The 17,785-nt window shown below is 41.3% G+C and overlaps 2 protein-coding genes across 25 annotated transcripts in view; one reads left to right on the forward strand and one right to left on the reverse strand.

The window, feature by feature from the left end:
- The window catches only part of dock7 (dedicator of cytokinesis 7), a 47,564-nt gene extending 30,551 nt beyond the window's left edge, over positions 1-17,013 (reverse strand). For all 24 annotated transcript variants that reach the window (XM_076724185.1, XM_076724177.1, XM_076724172.1 and 21 more), the window contains exons 1-14: positions 16,889-17,013; positions 13,322-13,421; positions 11,858-12,033; positions 11,196-11,264; positions 10,932-11,061; positions 10,546-10,758; positions 10,199-10,284; positions 10,021-10,087; positions 9,367-9,516; positions 8,689-8,769; positions 8,278-8,440; positions 7,597-7,739; positions 7,357-7,450; positions 6,995-7,157 (exon numbers count right to left, since the gene is read on the reverse strand). In XM_076724185.1, coding sequence (XP_076580300.1) covers positions 6,995-7,157; positions 7,357-7,450; positions 7,597-7,739; positions 8,278-8,440; positions 8,689-8,769; positions 9,367-9,516; positions 10,021-10,087; positions 10,199-10,284; positions 10,546-10,758; positions 10,932-11,061; positions 11,196-11,264; positions 11,858-12,033; positions 13,322-13,421; positions 16,889-16,926 — 1,673 coding nt within the window. In that variant the 5' untranslated portion in view covers positions 16,927-17,013. The remainder of the gene's footprint in view (positions 1-6,994; positions 7,158-7,356; positions 7,451-7,596; positions 7,740-8,277; positions 8,441-8,688; positions 8,770-9,366; positions 9,517-10,020; positions 10,088-10,198; positions 10,285-10,545; positions 10,759-10,931; positions 11,062-11,195; positions 11,265-11,857; positions 12,034-13,321; positions 13,422-16,888) is intronic.
- Positions 1,342-6,018, forward strand: angptl3 (angiopoietin-like 3). The gene is made up of 7 exons (XM_076722772.1): positions 1,342-2,010; positions 2,805-2,915; positions 3,068-3,179; positions 3,316-3,429; positions 3,702-3,797; positions 4,570-4,842; positions 4,951-6,018. Exons 1-7 carry the CDS (start codon positions 1,480-1,482, stop codon positions 5,133-5,135), a joined length of 1,422 nt encoding a protein of 473 aa, XP_076578887.1. The 5' UTR covers positions 1,342-1,479; the 3' UTR covers positions 5,136-6,018.
- Positions 17,014-17,785: the final 772 nt, after the last annotated feature.

A 17,785-nucleotide genomic window follows, 5' to 3' on the forward strand; every position in this document is an offset into this window, starting at 1 on the left:
GACAGCAGCTACGCCACCTGCTCGTTACAAGCATTAACCATTCAGGCACACAGCAATTTGGGGTTCACTATCCTGCCCAAGGTTTTTAGCCTCTGTAAGGCACTTTGTGTTGCTTTTTAAGTATGAAAAGTGCCATATAAATAAATAAAGTTTGAAGTTTGGATACTTCAACATATAGAATGCCAAGGCCAGGAATCAAACCGAAAACCTTCTGATAGCATTTAAAGTGATTGATCTGCTGAACACTGAGAATATAACAAACAGCAAAATTCCACAAAAGTTGCAAACAAGATATTTTCAATGTATACATGCCTGTATGAACAAGAACTAATTTCAAGCTTTGATTATCCAAAAATGCAATGACGGCCTGACACAGCAATTCTTCAGTCTGGAAGGCTTTTTTCACACACATAACAGGACAAGCTTACGTTAGAGGTTGAGAACCACACAGTTAAGACTGCCAAAAGTATAAATATTTATATTCCAATTAAAAAATACTACACCAAGTCATTTCACTGATTAGTTCCTCCTCCCTCTCTGGCTGAAGGTGGGCATATTTCACCAACATTTCAAGTCTGTGTGAAACAACTTACTAAGAAATTTCCATAAAGATTGTTTTTTACGACAGGACTCCCCGCACAAGAACATTCATTTAAAAGCTGCAAGCTAATCAGTAAACTATATATTCTCCATTTCATGTTTGGTGGCATTGAAAAATATCACACAAGGCATGACAAACTTGGAAAAAAAAAATGACAAGGCTGAGCAATAAAAATGAGATGATGAGTACACACTGTCCAAACTCTCCAACATCATTCATGCCCAGAAGCTCAACCCTGGCAAAGATGACAGGCTCATTCCCCTCCCTATGTAGAGAGAGAAGGAGGGAGAGAGAGGAAGGGAGCCTGGTGCTGGGCTGATTCAGCAGGATGCTAAATCAACCCCAACAGCATTAATTACACACAGTATTATCAATCAGAGCAAGTGTGTGCAGGGTTATAAGGTTTGAGATTGATCAGACTGACGATCCATCAAAAACCTGTGATGGCCATTGTTGGCTTTCTGCTGATCAGCTAAAGCTCTGCACCACAGATGGAGAACAGGGTAGGGTGTGGTATGGAGAGGGGATTGGGGTTAAATGGGTAGTAGAGAAGGGGGGGATGTATATGTCATTTGCTCACTGCTGTGATTTGTTTGTTCAGGAGAGGGAGGGCTCGGGGGGGATTTGGGAGGAGGTAGGGTACAGAGCTAAAACATAGTAGGGTTTAATGATCAGCTAATCCCCCCCTCCTCTACTGAGAGGGCAGTATATAACACAGGGCAGCCTGCAGCTCTCACTTCATTTAAACAGCAAGTAAGTCTAGGTTCTAGGCAGAGGGAGAAAACGACCATCGAAAAGAGCACAAAGTCAAGAAAAGCCAGAGGAGTGACACACTGTGTTCGAAAATATTCCACAATCCAGGATTGGACAAGAAAGTCATGATGAAGCTGTTCTGCCTGTTGCTGCTGCTAGCTGGCTCTGCTGCTGCTGTTCCTGTGGAGTCCTCAGGTAGACAGGAGTACCCCACCATGCCCTCTCAGGCTTTTACCACAGTGCCAAGCCCAACTGAGGCAAAGTCTCGGTTTGCCATGCTGGATGATGTCCGCCTACTTGCAAACGGCCTCCTGCAGCTGGGCCAGAGTTTACGGGAGTTTGTCCACAAGACCAAAGCCCAAATCAACGACATCTTCCAAAAGTTGAACATTTTTGACCGTTCTTTTTACCAGCTCTCAGTGGTCACCTCAGAGATCAAGGAGGAAGAGGAGGAGCTGAAGAAGACCACCAATTTCTTGAAAGCCAACAATGAGGAGATCAAGAACTTGTCCCTGGAAATCAACTCTAAGATCAACGGCATCCTGCAGGAGCGAACACTGCTGCAGAGCAAGGTGGGGAACCTCGAGGAGAGGCTTAAGGGACTGTCGCAGAGCATGGTCCCTGTTGACCAGCTTAGTGAAATTACAACCCTCAAGGTAAGCAGCTGATACGTGTTGAAGCAATTCACCCAAGCTCCTTTTTTAAGATTGCATCAGTTAGTGGACAATATGTGCAAATCAAAGGAAAAGCGAACAAATTAAATTTGCACTAAAAGTACCCCTCCAATCGAGTTGGAAATGCATTTTATGAACTCTACTACACTGGGTAACAGCAACCAGCATGCCACTTAAACTGGTCTTAGACAAAGAGCATAGGTCCCAAGATAAGCCTACCTGGTAACACTTCTGTTAAAATGACCATGATCTACTGCTGTATTACTGTAATGATTATTGATAAACAATGTTTCAATCTGTCACATTATCGTTTCCAACTGCACTTAGATGCTGTCAAAATACAGTGTATGGGACACGTGGTCTTGAGAGATGTGCAAATGTATACCGGCAGAAGAAAAGCAAAATAACTACTAACAAAATAATTTTGTGTTCTCTTGGTTGGCATTTTGTTACTGATAGAATTAACAATTCTACCCACCAATGAAAAAAATATTTTCATGCTCAACTCTTAGAAATCTGTTCAATTTAGGGGAGTCAACAATTGGTCTCTGAAACTGAAACATGTTAAGGCTGAACAGTTAACAGTTAATCAGTTAATACTCCAGCAAAAAAAATCACATGATCTTGATTTTTTTTCCAGTGAAAATGAAATGCAAAAATTATCATTGCAACTAAAATCATGACATATCAAAATCACAATATTAGCTCAATGTGATTTCTTTTACTGCATATCATTATATGTAATATAAAAATGTTTTTATTGTGACATTTTCTAGGAGGTGATTGAAGCTCAAGAGAAAACAATCACCAATCTGCTGAAAGCTGTGAGGGAGCAGCATGATCAGCTTGACAATCAGAAAAGCAAGATTAAAAATCTGGAGGAAAAGGTAGAGAACTGTTCAACAAGCTTTCATGACATCTTGTCTTTTATTTCTGATTAATATGGGAACAAAATATGAATATGGGGAGGGGAACTCTGCTTTTTCTGGGGCTGACAACATACTTTAAACACTGCTCATTAATTTGCACTCTCTTGTAGATAAGCGATGACAGTTTTCAAGATACAGCCGATAAGCCAATGGATTCAGACACTTCAGCTTCTGATATGTTTGAATATCTGACGGGAAACTCAACTGACCTGGTCACAAATGGTACAATTCTTTCAAATGTGTTGTCAGTTATTCAAAATCCTTCAATAAAATATGAAATGTCTTAAAATAAAAGGAGAAAGCAAAGGTTTGGGGAAATTTGGATGCCTTCATTTAGATTTTCTTCATTGTGTTTCAGACCTGTCCACGGACTGCAGTGAGTTGTTTAACAAAGGAGAGGCAAACAGCGGGATCTATGTTATCAAGCCAAACCAGTCTGAACCTTTCAACGTTTACTGTGAAATGGGTTCAGGTGGGTGACACTACAGCAATCCCAGTTCTGACAGTGTATAAAAATTCTTTCTGTAATCAGAGGCACTGGCATGGGGCAAGAAACAAAAAACAAACGGTTATCAAGCGAGACGGCCACAGGAACAGGTTACCCAAAAGGGCAGACAATGAGGTGGATATCCCACTGACATCACCTCCAGTATGATAAGGACGCTTCCTGATCCTTGTGTAAACCTTTGTGTGGCTTGTACAACCGAAACTTGACTTGAAATGTGTTTCCAAACCATTCTATAGACGGAGGTTCAACTGTCATCCAACGCAGGGTCGATGGTTCAGTGGATTTTGACCAGACATGGAACGAGTATGAGACAGGCTTTGGAGATCTGGAAAGTGAGTACTGGTTTCATTTGCCAAAAGATTTTGATTTAGACTTTTTCCTCAATTGTAATAAATACACATGATTTAATAATCCTTAAAGGGCATACTAAAAAAATGGCTGTGTTACATGTACTTCAAAAAGTGCCTACTATGTCTCATCTACATTGCTGCTTAACTAAAATAATTAAATGCATTTTAAAAATTACATTTCCAACTACTTCCTGTAGGCCTGGTAACAGGAAACAGTAATTATTAAATACCAGTTGTGAACTGACAAAGTGACTTCCTGTATTGTCTGAGTACACACCAAATTTTGGCAACTTTCTCTGCAGAACTCACAGGCTCAAACAGCCACGTATTGATGCAGTCAAGCCATATTTCAAAATAATGGCTCCTGCAGGCATGAATTTTAACTGCAACCTTCTTTCACAACTGTCTACTTGATGATTACACCTTACAGTTTCGTGGTGCAATGTCCCATAGGCCAATGGAAGTAAGTGCAGAGACAGGCATGTCTGATCTGATTAAAGATGGCTGTCTCTAAGCTTACAAAGCACAATCTGTTAAATTACTGAATAAAAAAGCTGTGTGAGAGAAATGATCAATACCAGAAAAAAGGCAGAGTCTGCAAATTTTGTATGTAATGAAATTAAATGTAATTAATGAAATGAAATCTACAACCTTTGGAGGTGTCCTGCTAATTGAAATACAGTGAAAAAAAAAAGTTCACATAAAAACAATCCCAACAAGATAAAAACTGACTGGTGTGTGTGTGTGTGTGCAGAGGATTTCTGGCTGGGCTTAAAGAAGATCCAGAGTTTAACCCAGCAGGGAGATTACGTCCTGCGTATTGATTTGGAGGACTGGAAGGAAGAGCAGCACTGGGCTGAGTACCACTTCTCACTGGAGGGTCCCTCAAAGGACTACACCCTTCATGTCAGCCAATTCTCTGGTGACCTGCCTGATGCCATGGCCCACAGCACTGGAATGAGATTCTCCACAAAAGACAGAAACAATGACAGCCATCGAAACTCCAACTGCGCTCGCAATTACACAGGTAAACAGTTCGACCAGCTGACACTTATGAAACAAGTCATTCTGTTAAAAACAACTTGTAAAGATCAAGTCTACATAACTTGTGTCTTGTATCCTGACCCTTTGGTAGGTGGTTGGTGGTTCAATGCCTGCGGAGAGACAAACCTTAATGGGAGATATCTGTGGTTGAGGGCAAAGGGACGCTCAATGAGAAGGAAGGGCATGCACTGGAAGCCTGGCACAGGGCCCTCATATTCCCTGAAGATGACCAAGATCACTGTACGACCAGCACGTCCAGCTGAAAGTTTCGACTGAACTTCACAACACGTACCTTCTTTTACAACACCACTCGCATTTTCCACAAACACTGATTTCTAACGCTCAGTCAAAACGTTCTATAGGAGGAGAAAGTGAAGTAACAGACATTTCATATGTTTACAACATTCAAATTCTTTATCTGCAACATTAAGCCACTTGCTTCCTCACCTCGTTTCCTTCGAGGCTGGTGCTGAACAGCAGATAATAGGCCAAAAGTGTCACAACCCGGATTATGCTTAACCGTCACAATGATGCAACCATGCCACCAGGTCATTAACCTATTGGGTCTGATCCAACAGGGACAGTAGAATTGTCATTATGCAACATCTGCATTCACTTGCAAAATGGACATATTGATCCACATCAGTAACCTGATTCAGTGCTGGCTGCAAAATGTCACAGCACTGCAGCAGAAAGAAAGAAAAAACTATGGCACTATGGTAATTCCATAACTGACACTGCTTGGCTATCGTTTCAGTGAACTTAAGTGTATTTTGACAGTTTCTGTGTTAGCTATTTCAATTTTACCTTTGTAATGTGAAAGGAAAGCATGTTCCCAGGAGGTACAGAATATTGGAGATTCAAAGCTTTTTCAGCATACTGATGAGGTTTTTCCCTTTGTTTGTTCTATGTTTTTTTACTCTGTAAAGTATTTAATCTATGTTCATGCTATTACCTGATTTATGCTGGTATTCTTAGAAAAACACCATTTCTGCATATTTCCTATGTTATTGAGTCATATTGACTCTTGTCCATTATTAGTACTAACTGTACTGTAAATGTGCTTCATACTAACACGTCACCCTGACAAGTAGCTGTGTGCTCTAACAAATCATATTTATGTAGACAAAATAAAATCATGACTGTCTAACATGACTACATTTTTTATAGTGTGATCAATAATTCTGTTATGAATCAAGTAAAATCTTAGAGGAAGAAAACAAAAGCAAAGACTTGATGTAAACTTAGCACTATATGTAAGATGAAGTACTGGCTGCCATTAGAATCAGTATAACAGCATATTAATTCAGCACGGTCCCTACAAATGAGCATTGCATGCTTTCATGCTGCGACAGTACAATCAGCATACATTCAATAATATCTGTGGTAGTTCAAAGTATAAAAGAAGAGTAATTTTCCAGCTCAGGGCCTGTAGCCCACTTGTACAGCTTATTAAAATGGATTTACTTGATAAAGCTTAGTAACCTGGAATCACTGCTCCGGGTTCAATGACCTCAAAGAGTATACATCAAATAAATTTCAAGAAAACGTTGTGATAGATAAGAATACCAAACAATAAGTATTGGCATTATTCATCTACAAGAGGAAGGCAACTGGCCATCTGCCAACTGTGGTAGCAAGACCGTGTCAGCAGCGACGTATGGTAATAAAAACATCTCTCGACAAAAGCAGCACTTGTTCAGATGGGATATGTATGCAGGACACTGGCAGACATGAGGTGAACATTAACAAGCCAGTGTCAGTCATCACTGTGCAAAGCTTGAATAGATGTGTTTGACTGAGGTTGTCATCTTTAGCTCACCAAATGATAATAAATGTAGCACATGTTTCAATTCAGCTCATGAAGTATGTGCCATTTGCCTATGTCCACCTAGATTTTCTAATAAGTACTTGCAATTCTCCAAAAAACAACAGGTAGTGGTAATATCCCTCCCCTTGGATAACTACTTTCCAAAAAGGCAATGAACATGAAACAATGCACAACAACATAAGACAAAGGGACTATGTTTAAATACATTTCAAATTGATTAATTCAATGTGCTTTAAAATTAAATTTGAAAAGCTTGTATTTTTGCAACCTATATATACTTGGAAAGAAATGTTTTTTCCTGTACCTGTACGTGGTATTTGGCACATAGACGTCCCTGGCAGGGAACTCCAGGATCTCCCTGGTGGGGCGCACCCTGCTGTCTGGGTAGGGTTTAACCTGCAGAAGGTCAGGGGTCAAGCAATAATGGGGGTTCTCTGGAGCTGGAGAAATATCCAACTTCAACTGGGCTGTGGTGACAGTCACAGAGGACATAATAGGAAGAGAGTGCGTGTACAAGGAGGTAAAGAAAAACAAAAAGAGAAATATGAATTTAAAGACCAGGGGTTCATATCTTCAAATTTCCAAGCAGTTTAAGTGAATCATGATGTTAATTAGAGATGGGCCTGAGAAGCAAGAAATCAAAGAACGCTCAACCCATGTGTGTACCTGTGATGGGTCTGAGTCTCCTCAGCACTGATGAAGGCCTTCTCATATCAGCTAGGAACTTGTACAAGTCCTCATCACTGAGTCTGTCCCCCTCCTAAAACACAATGTGCAGCATATGACAACTTCATTAAAAACTGCAAACAGAAAGCAGAACACTGTAGAAAATATCCCAAATAGTGGGTGTATCCCAAGATGTACATGAAATACATATATTTCAGACTTGTGTGTGGTGTATGTGACCTGTTTGAAGAAGTTGGTGATGGTAAGTGTTGCAGGTCTAAAGCCAGTCAGACTGCATGACTCATCTCCACTGGTGGTCCTCTCCAGGGACCGCCTTCCCATGATGCTCGAGTTCCTCCGCTCTGACCATGAGCCTTTTCTCTCTGAACACAGGCATAAAAAAAAATAAATAATAAAGCAAAATCTTTCATAAAGCAAAAACCTTCACTTTTGTTTTCAGTGACAGCTTTTTCTTTCAGAGATGAATCCCATATTTCTGTCCAATAGACAGAATACATACATTTCTCTGATCTGCCTAGCAACAAGAAGGCCACCACCATGGTCAGTTACCTTGTGAGGTTAAAGGTTGAACAAACACCAAAGGTCAAACTCAAAATAGCACAACACGGATCAATATGGCTGGAAACTTTGGATGTTTTTCTCTCTGTTTAAATTTGCCTTTCATTCTGTTTGTTGTTGGGAGGTTGTTTTCAGATAAAGATTTTAAAGTGAGGTTAATGTATTGACATGCTCATGAGCCTCATGCGTGACTGCAGGGTCTCTGGCACAGGGTCGATAACTATATGTGACAATGAGGCTGTGAGTGATTGGGAGCATAAGCACATTAACTGCAGCTGTTTTTGCCTCCACACTGTGACTGATAATGACTTGATACTGTGTTGTGTTAGAAGAACGTCAGACCTGAGAGGCTCATCTCCAGCTCTGTGTCTCTCTCAAGACTGCCAGCACTGTTCACAATGTTCATCAGGTGGATGGCGGTCCAGGCGAAGGGCATGCGGTAGCGACCAAGACGCTGGCAGAACTGCTCTGACTGGCTGCGAAGCTTCTCCAGCTTCTCTTTATTCTACGACAAAAAAACATTTATTTGAGATGTCATATGAAACAAGAAACATGAAACTGAATGTGACTGTACACTGCAAAAAAAAAAAAAAAAAAAGGTAGCATTGCCGGTAACAGGGATGCAGATTTCAATTTGATCATAACCGATACAAGAGAACATATTTATAAACCTAAAACATAATGTACAGTGTAGTAGCAATACACCTCAGAATAATCATGCACCATTCAACATCCAGTTGACAGTTATCATACCTTGGCAGCATCAGACTCTTTGAAGACCATGTAGGGCTCAGCACACTCTCCAATATCACCTTGCTGCAGTACCTTTTCCAGCTGAGGACAAAGCACACCTTCAGTCACCACCCTCACGCACAGCAGTAAAAGTGATCATGCAGGACAGAGACTGACTGTCAAATACCAGCTGACTGTATTTAAATTATGGCATTGATCACATCTAAGAGGACACCCTCTTATATTTGAAATGGTCCTATTGTATTTCCACTCACAACATCAAATATGCGTTATGAATGCAGGGTGACACCGTTCCTACAGAGAGCACTGCATTATGAGATATGTGTAGCCTTAATGCTATTAGGCTAACAGGTTTCTTCAAGTCCATTTATATTGTGTCATCCAGGGTTAAACCTACAGGAGTTTCCAATGGTTCGTGTAACCAGCTTTGCTACCATGAAGGAAATAACAATGAAAAAAATAAACAGGTTGAAAGCATCTCCCAATATCTTTATAACAGAAACAGACCAGGAACTAAATCATCTTTTACTGTCACATTCACAAGAGAAAAGGCTACAAGGATGAGGGTCTCTTCTTGGATTAATACTATCTTGTGTTAAATACTTTTCTTAAAACAAGGTGGTATTTTATTTGCAAAACAAGACTTGAAAAGAGGGAATGATGTCATAAACGTCTGACCTTAATGACGAGGAAGACATCCTGGGACGGGTAGGTGATGGAGAATATGGCAGAGCGTGCCAGCGTGGAGATGGCTGCTGTCTGAATGTGCGGACGCAGCATTGCCTTTGTCTGCTCAGAGTTTAGGTCGAAGAAAAAGTTCTCTGATATCTGAGGAACACATGCAGACAGACACACAGGTAAGTATAGCATGATCAGAGCAGAAATGTTAAATCTAACACTGCGGCCACAGATTGACAACCATTAGTATTAAATCAGAATTCTTGAGTGAATGGCTGTGTTACTGCAACCTTTGCTCATGGTGGCTGATAAACATGATACCATTTCAGCGACAAATGACCCACTTGTGAAATAATGGACCTGCTGTGAAGAGCAATATCTATGAGACATCGACTTATCAAGGCAACTGCTACCCTCTAGTGTTTGTCAGCTAAAGAGGAGTGCAAAGAACAGCAGTGGATGGTCTTCTTCAGATAGATACATAGTTCCACTGTATGATTTAACTGCATTCCTACAAGCATAACAGGGCCACAACATAAAATTTTATAGTCCACTCATCAAACTCGTTTTGGCCTCCCAACAATTTTAATGGTTTGCAGAAGTGACCCTACAACTCAGGGCTGTGGAGGCACCGAGGAAAGCATAACAGCTTACCTTTTTCTTTTCCTTGACATCATATAAGGCCAAACTAGCAAATATGGGTTCAATTTCGATCTCGAACCTTCAAGGGGAGAGAAAAAGGAGCGGGTCAGCAGAAAGCAGCAGTTAAATAAAAGAGCTAAAATGCTTTTTTTTTTTTTTTCTGGAAAAAAAAAGGCTGTCTACCACTTACTTCAAGGACAAGCACTTGACGAGTAGCCTCTGGCCAAAGTGTTCTTTAGGTACTTCAGGCACACAGTGGCGCTCAATGGGCTCCTCCTACACATTCACACAGAAGATCACAGAGTAAAATCAGTCAATTAGTGAATTTAAAAAACACACTTAACTCATAATCCTGCAAATTTATTCATTCCAAAGCTAATTACTGAAATCCTGGAACTGGTTTCAAACACAAAGACTGAGTTCACTAGCATACTTGGACTGAGAAAAAAACAAAGCTGTTGTTAAAACGATAAAATCGACCGGAAATGGCATGTGATTAGTATAAATAGTTCCAGCACAGGTAAAGGGACACTCTACCTCATCAAGGGCGGGGTGCAGAGCAAAGAGTTCGCGGTGGCGGTTGGCCTTGCGCTGCTCTTCGTTGTGCCTGTCTATTTCCTCATTGGGGGCACGGTCGAGGAGGTGAGGGAGGAGGGCATCTGGGAGAGAGTTCTTCAAGTCAAAGATGCTGCAGGCCCAGCTGCCACGTGGGGTGTCGTCTATGGACATCGACCGCCGCTTCAGATCATCCTACAGGGAAAACCCCAAAAAATGAGAGTCAAAGGCACACCAACTCACTCACACAGTGTTTTGGTAACTCTTGTATCAGAATGGTCCTCCAAATATCTTTGAATCACCAATCGGACATTTTCAAGAGGAGATCCAAACCTAGGACAAATTTTTTCACGACTGATGATTATTACCTGATCGTCCTGGTAGCTGCTGTTGTCTGGCATCTCATCAGCCTCAAACACTTGTTTGGGCAGGCCTTTCTGACGCTCCTTCTGCTTGTCCAGAGTGTTGGGGTTAAAGCCCGTACCAAGCTTGTGGTATCTGAGTGAGCAAGAAGTCATTAACTTATTCTTTATGGTCAACCTAGTAATAATATTTTACAGATATAATGGCAGTTTTGAAGAGTTAAGAAGTGAAATCAGGAGCTAAAAGCATCAGACAAAGTGAAGCCTTACTTTCTGTTGACGATGGCCCAGTCTTCTGTGTAGGATCTGACACAATCTCTGACATGAGCATCAGTGTCCCTGCAGCCAGACAGACTCAATCAATCCAACAAGCTTCATCTTAATAGCAAGAGTGAGGCTTTAAATGCATTAGTCTAAGCAAAGAAAGATGACAGGCTACTGATGACTGATGTCATTCAATCTTTCTGGTACAGTGAAGTACACGTGCAGTGTTTGCACCGCCTCTTCTGAAACAGCTACAGTAAGTAATGACATCAAGCCTCAAGTCTTAAAAAATGTGCTGCCATAATTAAAAACAGCAATAATGAAGTCTTACAGAACACATCACATGACAGAGATATACACCAACTTTTCTCATAATGCCGTGTAGTGACACATCAGCACTAGTTCGCAAACTTTTGGAAAAAAGCCTTACTAAGTCATTATAACCTCCACTAGTCCAAAAAGAATAAGGAAAGATCTTTGTTAAAAAATGTTATAGGCTTTCTATAATACAGTTAATATGAATAATTCGCTTTATAAACACTTGCTAGGTTCTCTAGGTCCTACACAATATTCAAAATGCTCCTATACAAGAAAAAACTGTAAAAATTGTATCTACCTCTACACCAGCTACTACCACCTACTGTATTTTAACTAAAGAGCAGCCTTACCCTTCCTCTGGGACAGCTTGTGCCACTGTCCGACACTCCCTGGGTGTGTAGATGACCTCAATATCATCTGGGGGGAACTCAATCAGATCCCTCAGGGGACCTGACTCAACGATGGGAGGGTGAGTGATGAGGTACTCCTCAAAATCCACTGGCTCCACAGCCTCTGTGAGGGGAACCTGGTGGGCGAGGAACAGGAGGGAGAGATCAGGGAGATGGGAAAAGTTAATTAGCTGTGAAGACGTAGTCAGCTATTCAGTTCTTCTGTCTGCACCTCTTATTTTTATTGTACATAAATGTCCCGGTAAAGTCTTAAAGTCACTAGTTTTTAGTAAAGGCTTCAGGGGATTGATTCCCCATACAACCCCGGAGGAAAGCAGCAGAGTTATGGGTTATTAGTCAGTCTATGAATCTGCACCAAGTACAGCACCAACAGGTCAAAAATATGAGGTAATTTCTGTTATTTCTGTTGAGACAGCAGTTCTAGCTTAAAGATCATCTTTCCATCCCAAACAGAAAAATCAAGCAACCTGATTAGTGCGCTACTTCAAGCTTAGACTAATGGTTTCATGGGTGTTAGTCTGCTTCTAAAGTGAGGAACCCAGGGAGATTCTTTGTTTCAGCGGGTTCAGTCTAAGTTTGAATGTGTGTGTACGTGTGTGTCTGTGTGTGTGTGTTTGTCCTTTCTCTCTCTGTCCCTCTCGAGGAATTTGAACACAAATACCTTTCACAGTTTAATTAAAGGCCAACTGTAGCCTAATTAAGGAGGAGAGGGGAAGTATTTGCTGGTGTTCGAGCTCAGGGCTGCTGACAGACAGTTGGCACTACCCCTTTAACAAACACACAGTCTGGCATCATGCAAACGTAACCTTAGAAACTCTGCAGCAGAGACTGGATGTGGTGAACAGGCCAATCATTGGTTATCCCTCATGGTCTTTAGCAAGACATAAACAACATTTGTGCAGCCATTCAAATAACGACCAACTCGACAGAAAACGTCTTAGGTTGCAGTATTGCAGTACACTTAGAGACTGATGTCAGCATGTATCCCTATTGTTAAAATACTGCACTTGCTTGATGATAGATGTCTAACATATACCTCAAATCTTGTAAATCTACAAAATGTTGAAGTGCACATTAATGAACAGCAGTGAGATGTGCCAAAATATTAAGAATGCCAAAACCCAGAAATCTTAGAGTCGAGTTTTCTTCATGCCAATGCCATAAAGGCACATGAGCAGATGCTTCAGCTCATGTGTTTGTTTTCCCAACATAGCAGACACCAGTATTTCATTTGGCAAAATGTGAAAAATCAACAGTATGAGAGTACAGACACTGACATTGCAATTTAGGCTGGCTGTTTTTCTGTTTTCAAACAATGCAGCAGCAGCAGCTGTCACACTAGCATGATGAACCAAGGCGTCAGTCAATGATATTTCAGTTTCAACAGTCTTTGAGATTACTCACCGTGTTGCTTGCTGTGGTGCCAACATTGAGGTTTTTGAAGAGTTGTGGGGAGCCCCCATACTGGCCAGCTATCTGCTTCCTGACCTCTGCTGCAACAGTCCTGCAAACAGAGGAAAGGCACGCATCTTGTATGACTCATCCTTATACCTGTACCCCTAAAATGGCCAATGTATGCAACATATCACTGTCATGTTAAGCAGTTAAGGTGCATACCACACGAGATCAGCATCCACAGTTTGATTCTAGGCAGGCATGTCTTATCCCTCTCTCTCCCCTTTTCCCCTGTCTCTCACAACACTGTTTACTGTCAAATAAAGGCAAAATGCCAGCAAAATGACGTTTTAAATGCGCTCAGATGACAAATGTGTGCAGTAACAGACTGGAACACACTTGTGAAAATCGCAATACTGGTGTCTCTGTATCAACAGTATTACACTGCTGAGAATAACCAGATGCCAAAAGTGAAACAGTTCCAAGTCAACTTAACCTGATTATTTGATAAATACTTTAACTCTAGCATGGGTGATATTTAACCTTTTAGCTATGACAATGAAATAAAAAGAGCAATGAATAGCAATACTCATTTCAGTACCAAACTGTTATTCCTGGGGAATATATGGAATTGTGACGTTACCACAGAGTGACTAATAATGTGTATTAATATTGTATCATGAAATATTTTGTGATTTCAATGCAAAGTGACACTTGGTGTCTGGTGAGACTTACTGCTGTTCAACTAAAACTCAAATATTAAACACTTCTTCATACTGATGGATTTTGCAAATTTCCACTTAAGTGCCTTACGCTGTCAAAGATGAGGCTAACTAACACTGAATATTACACTTCTTGTCCTTTTAGGATTTTCTCTGTGTGTCTCTGCTCATAGTCTCGCTGTGTCGCCTCAGAGAGCATCATATATTACACTCAGACAGAGCGGTGAGAAATAAAAACCTCTGGACTCCAGCGGTCAGCACAAAGTTCTTGGTGTTCAACCGATACACAGGTCGTTTAAATCACAGCGACCACCAAAACCACTCAGAGACCTTTGCCTTGAACAAAACAACAACGCAGCAAGTAGCCCAAAGTGACAGAAACAAATGACAAATTAGAACCAAGGATAAAGGCTAGACACTGACAGCTCAAGGTTATGTTACACAGGTAACACGGGGGCTAAAAGGGCACAGTAATTATGACTAACTGTTTTTCATTCATTACACTTTTCTTCATAACCAACAAGCTGTCCATTTCCCAGACTCTCTCTGTTCTCTATCCTGAAAGCAATACCACAGTAACTACTTTCAGGGTCACTTTAAACTGTTGGACATGATTACAGTAATGATGAGCAAGGATTAGGTGTGATCCAGTCAGCGAGGTTGCAAAACCACAAACATCGTCTGGTTTCCCCATTGACACTGAACTGAGTGAATCACTGTTTCATCATATGAAAGCTGTACACAAACAGAAATGATCCTGAAGTCTGAGGCCAGCTTGCAATATAAAGGCTTAAGCTTATCATCTTTACCAGGAAGGTAAAAAGCTGCACGGTCCAACTTCCCAGCTTAAGATAACATGGTGGTGTACTGTAGTAGGGATCCAGTGGGCTCTGCAGTGCAGTGCTGTCTCCACTGGAGAAAGCACTGAACCAACAAACACATTCCACAGTCCTCCCAATGCCTCTTACCAGAACTTTACTTAGCACTGATGACTGTGGAGGGTAATAACTTCATGAAACAAACAGCTTTTGTGACTGTCTCTACATGAAGGAGACAACAATAACTCTGAAGAACAAAATATAAACAGGCAGCTGGCAATTTAAGATAATATAAGCAAGCTATACACTGCCACTGCCAATTTAATTCACTTAATTTGCCTCATCACGTGACATAAGTCAACTCACTTGCGTTAATCAAAGTCAGCGTGCTTGAGCTGGTACAAAAGAGGCACTTTTTCACTACTAAATGAATAACATGAGCAAGGAGTGTGCCAAACAGTGAACAATTCTTTGACCTTCATTTATTCAGGGAAGTTTCACAGAAATGCCAACTGCCCAAATCACACAGTGGATACAATATCACAAAGACTGGCACAATATCCTGCAATCTGACACAACAGCCAGCAACAAATGTGCCCTTTGTGAAGGCTGTAACGTTCATATTTTGTGTTGGCCAATTGTCTCTTTGGGCCATTTTAAGGCCACAGTTTGTGATGTTGTGGTAATAGGTGGCTTTACACATCAAGGCATGTAGTGTATGGCTACTGTTTATGTTCATCTTTAAGTTTGTTAGCTGACCATCATATCAGGCATCTCTGTCTCACCCTGTGTGAATAACCTGTCATGAGGTTTGTCCAATCTACATAGAGCAATATGAAATTCCAGCGACGTGATTTGGATCAATACAATCTGGATTCACACTGTGCCAGAAGGGCAGACTCCTCCAGTCCTGACACCAACAAAGAAATGGGCATCCTGCATGATCATAGCAATAGCTACAACTTCAGAACCCACCCTATCATGTTTGTTGAGTTTCTTGATCTATAAATGACCTTAACTGCTTTCTAAATTGGAGGAGGAAAAGACATTTAAGGACATGTGCTGGGCTTTTTGCAAAAATATACGTTTTCCAAATAGAAATTGAAATCAAGTGATGGCAGACACGCCTCCTCTCCCAAAAACCTCAGATCATCACGAAGAAGGCAGTAAACCCTTATTTCATGCAGTGAAGAGGACTGACATCAGCTCAGAGAAAAAATGAACCAAAAGCAGGAAAATGTGTTTTTTGCTCAAATACTAAAATGACTGGACTGTGAATTCACTAATTCAGCATGACAGTACTTAAAACATGTATGTGTGGATCGCTGTGGGAGACAGCGGTCCATGTCCACCTGATCAATCTATCTATCTATCTATCGGTCTGTCTGTCTATCTATCTGTCTGTCTATCTCTGATGATGGTATTTGACAGCTAGCACAAAGCCCTTTGTTAAAGAGATTACTTTGATCTGTCTGAGGGGCGGAGAAGAGATTATAAGATCGCCATCTGATAGCTGTCGATGGAGGCATTCGTTCCCAGACTTACTGCATTACAAATATCTGCTCTCTCCTGTCCGTGGTTTCTCGCTTAAAACACAACTACAAAGTTCAGTCACATCTCCACCAGTGCCAGCAGCTGCTCATCGTTAGCTACTGTGGGCAAGACGGCTAGCTAACTGTCCAAAATTAACGGTTTTCAATTAAGAGCAAGTCCCTTTCTTTGCGGATAATTACTGAAAAACCTAGCTCCTTTCGCCAGAATGCATTTCTTACGACGATATTACATCTCGCTCCTTTGTTAGCATCCATTGGGGAAAAGGAGACCATCTGCTAGCCGTGTCGCTGTCTGTCTGGGTGGGTCTGAGCATCTCTGCCGTTATGGCTAACGAGCGGCTAGCTCGGAGCAGCCAGGCTGCTCTGTTGGCTGGGCCTCCTACACGGGGTTCCCACAGCAGTGGTCTGAGGGCGACCCATATACAAGCGGCAAAGTGTTCGGTGCGCAGTTCACCAGCTCGTTTCGGGGTCTCAAGTCATTACCTGCTGATTTTCTGGGCGAAGGCGCGGCGTTCAGCCATGGCAGTGGCCGCTGCTGTGCTTTAGCGAAATTCCCAGGCAGGCAGGCAGCAGACAGACTCCGCTTTCCACTCACTCACTACGGCCACAGGGAAAACGGGAGAATGGGAGAATAGGATCATTACCGTAATGACAGCAATGGCGTGCAACAGAACACACCCAATGAAAAGCCCTTGCGCAGTGGATTGAGGAGTAAAGCGGAGACACACCACCAGCCGGGCTGCTTGATTTACACAGTATTTACCTCATAAATGTCCTCTATCAAAAACCACCATTAAAAGAATTCGAGGAACACGTCGAATATGCGTTTTCACTCTTATAGTCCATTATTTCCCCCTGAAATGTGAACACATTCACCGCAAGACAGTAATTCCCACACTATGACCGAAATGTACATTTAATTTTAAAACTTGTGATTTTACCAGAATGTTGTGACAATGAAAAATAAACACAATATAAAGGATAAAGATCAGGTTACATTTTTTAGAATCTGAATTAAACTTTGTTTGTTTGTTTGTTTGTTTGTTTGTTTGTTTGATATTAGAAAATCAATTCTTATAATTGTGTCACCTTAACTGTTAAAATTCCTGCACCGTAAATGTTTTTCTGAAGTGCGATGTAGCCATGATGGGCTCGTCTCAGATAAATATAGAAACTTATTTTTAGACGCTCATCAACGTACCACTGTAATAACAGTAATAAAATGGGGAGAAAATAATTAGAAGTGATGTGATGAAGCTTTGATGCCTGAGGCTTTTTATCCGTCGCCCTGCCTTTTTACAACAAACACCGCTTGTTTTGGTACAGAGAGGAACCAAAACAAGCGGAGTATTCATTCAGGACAGCGTGAGTGGGTGTAAA

The sequence above is a fragment of the Chaetodon auriga genome, chromosome 3 (assembly GCF_051107435.1).
Source record: "Chaetodon auriga isolate fChaAug3 chromosome 3, fChaAug3.hap1, whole genome shotgun sequence".
In the NCBI taxonomy this organism is placed as follows: Eukaryota; Metazoa; Chordata; class Actinopteri; order Chaetodontiformes; family Chaetodontidae; genus Chaetodon; species Chaetodon auriga.